Source organism: Papilio polytes, unplaced genomic scaffold, assembly GCF_000836215.1.
Source record: "Papilio polytes unplaced genomic scaffold, Ppol_1.0 DF823912.1, whole genome shotgun sequence".
Taxonomy (NCBI): Eukaryota; Metazoa; Arthropoda; class Insecta; order Lepidoptera; family Papilionidae; genus Papilio; species Papilio polytes.
The window spans coordinates 996,852-1,005,486 of NW_013525292.1; the positions used below are offsets into that span (position 1 = coordinate 996,852).

At 35.9% G+C, this 8,635-nt stretch overlaps 2 protein-coding genes across 5 annotated transcripts in view; both read right to left on the minus strand.

Annotated features, from left to right (window-relative positions):
- The window catches only part of LOC106102757, a 5,333-nt gene extending 2,199 nt beyond the window's left edge, over positions 1–3,134 (minus strand). The window contains exons 1-6 of one of the 2 annotated variants that reach the window (XM_013282328.1): positions 2,738–3,134; positions 2,429–2,633; positions 2,069–2,311; positions 1,394–1,544; positions 820–1,052; positions 284–386 (exon numbers count right to left, since the gene is read on the minus strand). In XM_013282328.1, coding sequence (XP_013137782.1) covers positions 284–386; positions 820–1,052; positions 1,394–1,544; positions 2,069–2,311; positions 2,429–2,633; positions 2,738–2,985 — 1,183 coding nt within the window. In that variant the 5' untranslated portion in view covers positions 2,986–3,134. Of the gene's footprint in view, positions 1–283; positions 387–819; positions 1,053–1,393; positions 1,584–2,068; positions 2,312–2,428; positions 2,634–2,737 lie in introns of both variants that reach the window. The other variant, XM_013282327.1, reaches the window with a different exon arrangement.
- Positions 3,135–3,441: 307 nt separating this feature from the next.
- On the minus strand, positions 3,442–8,337 carry LOC106102773 (lipid storage droplets surface-binding protein 1). 3 transcript variants are annotated; one of them, XM_013282354.1, is made up of 8 exons: positions 8,157–8,337; positions 7,676–7,856; positions 5,780–5,973; positions 5,515–5,696; positions 5,260–5,326; positions 5,005–5,103; positions 4,032–4,871; positions 3,442–3,743 (listed from the first exon to the last, which is right to left on the minus strand). In XM_013282354.1, exons 1-7 carry the CDS (start codon positions 8,274–8,276, stop codon positions 4,764–4,766), a joined length of 951 nt encoding a protein of 316 aa, XP_013137808.1. In that variant the 5' UTR covers positions 8,277–8,337; the 3' UTR covers positions 3,442–3,743; positions 4,032–4,763. The 3 variants fall into 3 exon arrangements, with proteins under 3 accessions (XP_013137808.1, XP_013137806.1, XP_013137805.1); XM_013282352.1 differs by having other exon boundaries at positions 4,032–4,868; positions 5,780–5,985; XM_013282351.1 differs by having other exon boundaries at positions 5,780–5,985.
- Positions 8,338–8,635: the final 298 nt, after the last annotated feature.

Genomic DNA, 8,635 nt, shown 5'->3' on the forward strand with positions numbered 1-8,635 from the left:
GTCATAGCATAGTACGGAAGAAGACATAACCTTGCATACTAATTATTTTATTTTAATCCGCATTAATGGAGACATGAGCAAAAGTTAGTAATGATTTTTTTTGTAGAAAACAGCAAACCAAGTGTCACTGTCCATAGACAACTGAAATAAGTCAAAAGGTTGCATGTCTGTAGGGTAAATTGTCTTTGTTGTGTATTAATTTATCTGGTCTCGCTGATTGTGTCTGTAAAAAGTTTATTAAAATATAAATATATACCATCTACTAATAAATGAAGAACATTACCGTCGTGACGCGGCGGCCGCTGGTACATATAGCAGGGCATGGGGATGTTCCAGGCCTGCTCTACGGACACAGGGCTCGGTGTGTCCACGGTGAATGTGGGCATCTGACGACAATCACTATTACAACATACTTGTATTTGTATTTGTACACGAGTGTCAATACATAACAATTATGTACACATATATAAGGTATGTGTCCTTGATGATTTTGCCGCTAGTGTTTTAACAAATAATTCTGTAATAGCCTATGGCATCTTAATTATTGTTTTTCGATTACTTTACCTAAACAATTTATTTAATTATAAATGCGACTATAATGGACTTACATTTGTCACTTATAAGTATGTGTCTCTAATTTGGCATTGATATAGACCATAGTCTGGAAAAACATAGGCTACTAAGTTTTTTTTTAATTTCGTAAACGAAGTTGAGGGCAAAAGATATGTTATAAAATAATCAAAATTGTAGACAAACTTGTCACACATGACTATTGAACACCAACACACCCAATTTAAGTTATGCAAATATCATACTCACATTACAAGAAGGTCCACCACCAATTAGCTGTTTCCTCGGTACTCTGCATGTGGAGAATCCTCTAGGCATTGGTACATCCGAGTTACTGGAGAGGATGTTCATGAGCACCGCAAACGCCTCAGACTCTGTCAGTAGTGATGATCGAGCTGGGCCTTCGGCAAACTGCTGAGGTGTTAGAGTCAGGAATCTTATCTTCTCTATCGCGCTGCGGATTGTCGGTTTTTCTTTGCCATCTATATTGATTAATATTTTAATGTAAGTAAACATTTCAACATATAAAGTATAATAAATAATTAATTATTCTATTTAGTTTTTCAACACTTTCGACCTATTATTAGCATACAATTGGTATATAAACAGTTGGCTTATATCATGGTAGAATTAAAAAAAATATTAAAAACCATTTGCATATAGAATATGACGGAGTTCAAATTAATTGTTATAAAGGATGATTCAAAATACAATTATCATTAAATTTAAGAAATTTATGGTTACACAGGTTTAATGTGATTTTTTAAAGCATTATAGTCATATTTACAGTATACAAAACTGTCTATATCCTGATAAAACAAACCTCTCGTCTTCTTAGGCTCCTCAGGTGGAGGCACAGGGTCAGAAACTATCACAGGCTGATCAGAAACTATCACAGGCTGGTCAGTCTCCGCTCTGCACACCTCCGGTACTGCTTCCGGACTGTTCTCCGCACTGCTCTCCACATTCACTACCTTTGGCACTATTGTTACTTTAGTGGCACTTGGCTCTGACTAAAATTTTACGATATACTTAAAAAAGGATGAAGATTAAATAAACTCTTTAAGTGTCGAAGAGTAGAGGTCTAAAGTTGCTGATGATGAAGCTGATGAAACAATTTATAAGATTTGCTTTTTGCTTGTTTTATTCAAAATAGACATTTTTGATTTTAATTCTGTGGTAGTGTGGAATAAACTTAAGTTGACTCTGCTGTCAAAACAATGATACAGTCAGTTGCATAATACAATGACAAAGCTTCAAAACCTATACTAGGTTTTGAAGCAATGACAAAGCTTCAAAACCTAGTATAGGTTTTGAAGCTTTGTCATTGTATTATAGGTATATAGGTTGTATTATATTATCACTTTAGGTTTCAAAAATTTACATAGAGGTCCACATAGTTCCAACTAGGAATATGTTCCAAAGACAAATAAGTGTGTACATATTTTTAAAACCATGTGCCTATACAAGTTGTACAAAATGAGTTTTTCTTACATACTTGATCTTTAGATGTGGATGGCGCTGGACTCTTTTCAGGTTCTACCACTTCTGCGGGAGGACTGACACTTCTCTCCGTTGTCCTCTTGTCTAAAGCTTTAGCATATCTTACTGCAGCATCAAATAGATCAAGTTCACTGTCCACATTCAGATGGTCCAGGGAAAATACTGTTATAACTGTATTTAATTCCACTTCTTCAAAACTATTGTCATTTAGAACCTCCTTTGTATTAGTGCTTATTATCTGTTTAAAAGAAAATAAAAAAATATAATCAGCCAGCTATACTTATTGTATTTGAAAAAAATTGGTTAATAAACTTTTTATAAAGGATTCTACTGCAAAAAGTTGTTGCTTGTTTACCTGTATACATTTTTCCATTAAAACATTTTCTTCAAAGAGTCTAGCAAACTCATATGCTCTGCAAGCATTTCTCGGATATAGATCTGACCACAGATATCTGGTACACTCCTTAACGAGATGAGGCAACATGTACTTCTTTGCCCCATAACACAACTCACAGGCTTTGTCAAATGAACTGATATTTATATTTCCTGTGTATATATACCTAGAAAAAATTATTGATTTTGAAGTTATATACACTATACATGTTGAAGTTATTCAAAATAAATGAAATACCGAAATTGTGACAAAAAGTCCCTAAATACTTACTCTAATAGTGCTTTAAATGCCTCGATTTGCACATCTAATATGGGTATAGGTTCATTCCTTTCCGCCATACCGCCGTAAAACATAGCTTCGAAGACAGGAGACGACATTGCCAATATTAATTTATGGCCAGATATCACTACTTGGGGCTCTGAGCCCACCAAGAACGTACAATCCGACCATTGTCCGGATTGCAATAGATATGCACCCCTTTGCTTCAATTCCGTACATTCTAATTGCCAATCAGTCATTTTCAGATTCGTTTTATATTTACAACTAAATTGACAAAGTTTCTATTTTCAGTGTACACAGTCATACACAACAAATTAGAAGAACAGACTAGAACTGTTTATTTTTTTAGTAGAAGAATTTGGAAAAGTAATCACTTGACGTAAACTGTCACCTGTCAAATCTTATATTTTTAAGGGACACATAACGAGACCTTTCTGCCAAGTCTAAGTAAATATAAAATAATTATGTCAAAAAGTAAAATAAAACGAGCCGGACAAATAAATCCTTACTGAAGTCAGGCGTGGAGATTTATTCACCGTTTTGACTTTAAAGGAAAGAAACACAATCTGCAAATAAGCGAACCTGAACCTGCACACACATTAGTTATTGCAGGTTCAGGTTTCTATGATTAACGGGTGCTTATACAATAGACCAGGATTTATTATTTGAAGTATTGGTTAATAATTAAAACAAAATTAAAATAATATCCGCATGTACTGTACAACAAAAACAACCACAAATATTAAAACTCACACATAGTAAAGAATTTTTCACATCAGGTTCTATATGTGCCATTTGTACAAAATAAAGCCTCTCTTAGAATCGTTCTTGTAGAAATGCCAAAGTCAACAAACGTTAGTATCGCCAAAACTGTTACATATGTGCATATCCAGAAAATTATAGCGATTATCATTAACCAAATAACTACATGGTGTCTCCATTTCTTATCTACATCTTCTACTGTGAGTCCTTTTTCCTCTAAATGTTTGGGGTCCATCTAAAATTTAAATTATAAATTAGATGCAATGACTTTCAAATGTAATCATATGTTGTGGATTTATGTATATCTATCATTAGATGTAATAAAACTAATATTCTTGTACATAATTCTGCTTTTAACGCTACTAGTGCGCCCCCTATGTACTATGCTTTGAGGAGGGAGAAGGAGGTTTACAGTCTTATGTAGGACTGTTTGATTCAGTGACGTCGTGTCCAGGATCCTAGGTCGCCCAACCACGCCCTACGCTAATGCATTGTTGGGACAAAAGATTAATAAAATACATACGGAAAGCACACTGTGGATTTTCTTATATACCAACGACATTGCTTATTTCATTAATTTAACAATAGCCAATGAGAGAACTGCCGGTTACAAAGATTTCTCTTGTTTGCTTACAACATAACTTAAATTTTACTTATCTAAAATAATAGATTTCCTATTACTATTTCATATTACACTGTCATTATTTAACTGTCAATTAGTGCTTACCAAATCTCATCAACCAGCCATTGGTAAAGAGGCCAAAGAGGTTTTAAGCGTTTATATGACCTCTAGAGGTTTAATAAGATTTTTCGTGTGATTAGTGAAGTTCTAGAGCTCGGGTGGTCATGTTTGAGAGTATAATACCAATAGGGTAATGTATACAAACAATATTTGTAACGCCTTTTTTATTAGTGGTTTTCCCGCGAGTTGCCCAGTGTTGCCACAGTTCTATATGTACTCTATTTGTAAAAAGTGGACGTATATAATAAATAAAGGTTAAATTTGTTTATCAAGCATTTTTTTTAGGTTTTATTTACTTGTAACATTAATTTTAAAATCTGTAATTGTAACATTCATTGTCTTGTAATACGATATTGCAATATCGCTCTAATTCATACCCATTTAAACATCAAGATTACATAATATTACTTATACATTTTATATTAGTTGAACTATATTATGATACATCGGCTATAGTGATAATTATCTACGAATAATAATATAAATACATCTGAACATTTTAAACATTTAATTTTAATTGACACCATTGATTGCCGACAAATCGTCTCTTTGCGCGTACGTTGAACGCGGCGTTATCTTTTCCCGCTCTTCGTTGCCCGCTAAGAAAATGGCGAGGTGCTCCTTGAAATAAATTATTGTTTTACTATTAAATATGTTAATTTAGTGAAATATTAACAACAAAATCACTATTTTAAAACATATAACTAATTATTGTTTCAATAAGAATCAAACGGATATATTAAAAAAAAATTACCAAATAAGTTTTTGAAGTCTCCTGCAACTGATGAAGCAAGGCCTGTACTTTGCAACGCCAGTTACGAACTTCGGACATCGCGGAATCAACCGGTAATGCCTAGGGATTTATATTAAAAGAAATAAAACAACTTGTAAATACAATACATTGCATGGTTAAAATAAGATTATTTGTCGATAAATAATTATTAGAATCGAATTTACATTCTCAAATCGAAAATTATAGTCGATAATTTTTAAATAATTTTTACGTTACCTTTAACAGCGCGTTAGCAGCGGTCGAGAGATGTTTTGATACCAGCGACATTCCTTGACGCATGTTGCTGAAATAAATGTTATTTTTTTAAATTAGTTGAGACGTTTTATGATTTTTTGTCGAGTGGCATAATCAAGTCAACATCAGAATTGGTTCTGTATGACGCTATATTTAAGTAACTACTTTTATTTAATTTGTTTTGCAATAATAGGCAACCAATAATGTATGGGAGTCACGGTTGAAGTGGTAACTAACTTGGGCAGATCGGTGTGAGTGTAATTGACGAGATGCACGACTTTCCTGGCGGTCTCTCGCGCCAGCAGCACCACTAGCTCCTCAAGGGTCGCAGGGCGCGCCTGGTTTTCCGGCTCTGGGCAGCTCAGCGATGCGTACAATTGCTTCGCTTTCTTCCATGCTAGAGCAGGGTCTGTCGCTACCTACCATAAATATGGGAGGAATTAATGGAGAACTTTGGCTTGTAAATGTTGCTATAACACAGTAATAGGTTTTGTATCAATACCAGTTCTGCGACGTAGACGAGCACGTGTATCTGCTCTTTGATGGCCTTGGCTTCAGCGAGAGCCTGTCGTGTCAGTCGGCGCTGCAACTTGCGCCGGAGTCTAGCACCGCGCTTGACCGCGTGCGCCGCGCATGCGCGCCCCGACTCCTCGCACGGCGCCCCCGCCTCGCCGCCCTCACCCTCCGCGCTCGTCACTATGATCACCACTATGATCGTGTTTACAGAAACATACACTGATTTGTTGATTACGTAATGACTTCATTGGTAAGGGACAGTGTCACACGAACTAATATCACACACATATGGAATCGCCCTAAGATTTAATAAGAAATCGCACAACTGTTGTGCGATTGTCGTTCGTTTCGCAGCTCATTCAACTGTTTAGTTGCATAACAAACAATCGAGTAGTGTGCGCACCTCCATATAAGGTCATAGTAATCAAAGTGGTTATGTCAAAGGTTTGCGAGCCCTCTGAAGAAGAAATTTTAGATGTTAAATATTGCTCATGCAAGTACTAAAGTGGTATCATTTTAGTTTTTGGCAATTTAATTTTGCTAGCGTTACATAAATTAATGAATTTAAAACTGAAATCTACTTCCAAATATCTTATATATACTTTTAATTATCATCAAATAACATCATAACCAAAAATAGTTCCAGACAAAACAATCTTCAAAAATCACGCATATCAAACTTAGGATATAATGTCAAATGAGTCACATTTGACACCCAGTAACCCTGGCGATAGCATCTAACTCGAGACAGCTCGCACGGCGGTCGGTATCAACGTCCGTCCGCACAAAGTCCGGCACATGCTATTTGTCACCCCCAGACGTGATCAGATAAGCATATTAAATGTTCCGGTAACATCAGTCACGTGTGTTGTCTAAAGTAATGAGGGATTTGCTTGGATTTTTGATTTGATTGAGGGATGGAGAAGATTAACTTGGTATAGGGAATTATGACGAAAGACAGCCTGACAAAGCAACTAGTAGTTGAAAATAACTCGTTTTTTTAATTTTCTCTTTTTTTTGTAAATATCACATATTAGTGTTAAATCTATGTACAAAAGAATGAAGGTTATCTATCTATTTATGTATCTAATGCGAGATTTGAGTAATAAAGTCAAAATAAAACTTGAAAGAAGTAATGTCAATGAAAACCCATTGTTAAAATATAAATGAGAGTTCCATGGTGGTATTACGTATGCGTTGTAGGGGAACATGAGCGATTCTTTTTAAATTGAGTGACTATTGTATGCCCAAATAATTAATCGAAACCCCAAATTAACAAATTTGATTGCTATACTAAATTTAGAAGCAATTAGACGGTCTGCAGACGATAGGTCAGCTATATATCATCTTAGGTTATCACAACAGCATATTACCGCATCATTCATATTATTGGATTCTAATTAGGATCGATTTTGTTAATTAGACATTTTAGTATAAACATATAGTGCTATACAAATTTAAAGTCAGCACACAATTTCGGATAATACCCTGCGTATAACATAATAGAGGTATGAAACGAATACGAAAGACGAGATACACCTCTTTGTAAAACCTCTCTTCCATCCATAGAGTGTCTATTTGCAGACATGTGCGTAGCTAACTCATGCCATAATAACATTTAAGTATACTTGTGTACTGCATCCCATCGCTCCTCTACAACCATGAGGGTCTTAGATCAATGGTAGCATAAAAATCCTTTGCTGTGTATCTTACTAATATTATAAATGCAAAAGTTGAGATGGATGGATGGATGTTACAGTCTGTAGCCTAAACGACTGAATGGATCTATATAAAAGGATGTAGGGGATAGTCTGCAAGAACACATAGGCTACTCACTTTTTTTAAATTAAGAAATTACGAAAGGTATTAACGTATATCTTACCATCAGCTGCATCTTGGTAATCCGGTGGTAAATACTTGTCGACGTATTTATCAGCGGTGGTGAGAGCCCGCTCCAGCGCGGTGGCGGTGACGGCCGTCATCCGCGAGTCTAGCACCGCCGTGCCCAGCTGCTTCACAGAGTCAGCGCGGCGCAGCACGTACTCACGCGTCTCTGAGTACATCTGTGATAGGGAAATGGCTGTTGCAATGTCCTCGACAAAGACAGACCACGCAAAAGAACAAGGAGAAAAAGGAATAGGGGAGGTTCTTTCTTCTAGATAAAGAATCTTATTTCAGCTATTCGCTATTAATATAGCTCTCTAATGAGAGTGATTTTAAATTTTTCCTTTCTAAGACAAAAATTAATAAAACAGTTGTTTTTTTTATTTAATTGTAAAGATACTTTTTAAAAACTTCTTGATACTTACTCTAGTCTAAGGTTTAGTAGAGTCGATGATAAAGGAAGTTGGTAATTAACTTACCATCTGAGGTGGCAGATATATAGAAGGCACTCTCTTCTCCACGACATCCAGTGATTTGCAGAGAAACTTGTCAAGCTGTTGTATGGGCGTTTCCAGCAATTGCACTGCTGGTAGCGCCATCTGCACTCCAGTAGACAGCGAACGCTCGCCCACGGATAAGTACCAACGGATCAGTGGATTCGAATCCTGGCAGAAAGAATACCAGTTTTAATAATTTGCCTTGTATATAAATGGCTCTTACAACAAATGCCAGTGACAAGGAGTATCGTGAATCGAGATTAAACCGGGTAAACATCTTTGACTATATTATCGCACAACCCTTGTACGATAGTCGATTGTTTCAAAGCCTATTGAACTGTTTTGTTGCACAACCAAAAATCGAGTAGTGTGTACCTCATGTGTGTAGCTCATAGAAATCAAAGCGAGACCCAGTTGTGCGATAGCGATAGTACGCTAGCTCTAGACCAGAGCAAAATTAA

Coding starts and splice junctions, on each gene's coding strand:
- LOC106102773 (XM_013282351.1), bottom strand. CDS start 8,276: ATGGCGCTACCAGCAGTGCAATTGCTGGAAACGCCCATACAACAGCTT. Junction 5,986..7,675: donor TTACCAAGATGCAGCTGATG/GTAAGATATACG, acceptor ACACGATCATAG/TGGTGATCATAGTGACGAGC. Junction 5,327..5,514: donor ACTCACACCGATCTGCCCAA/GTTAGTTACCAC, acceptor CATTTATTTCAG/CAACATGCGTCAAGGAATGT.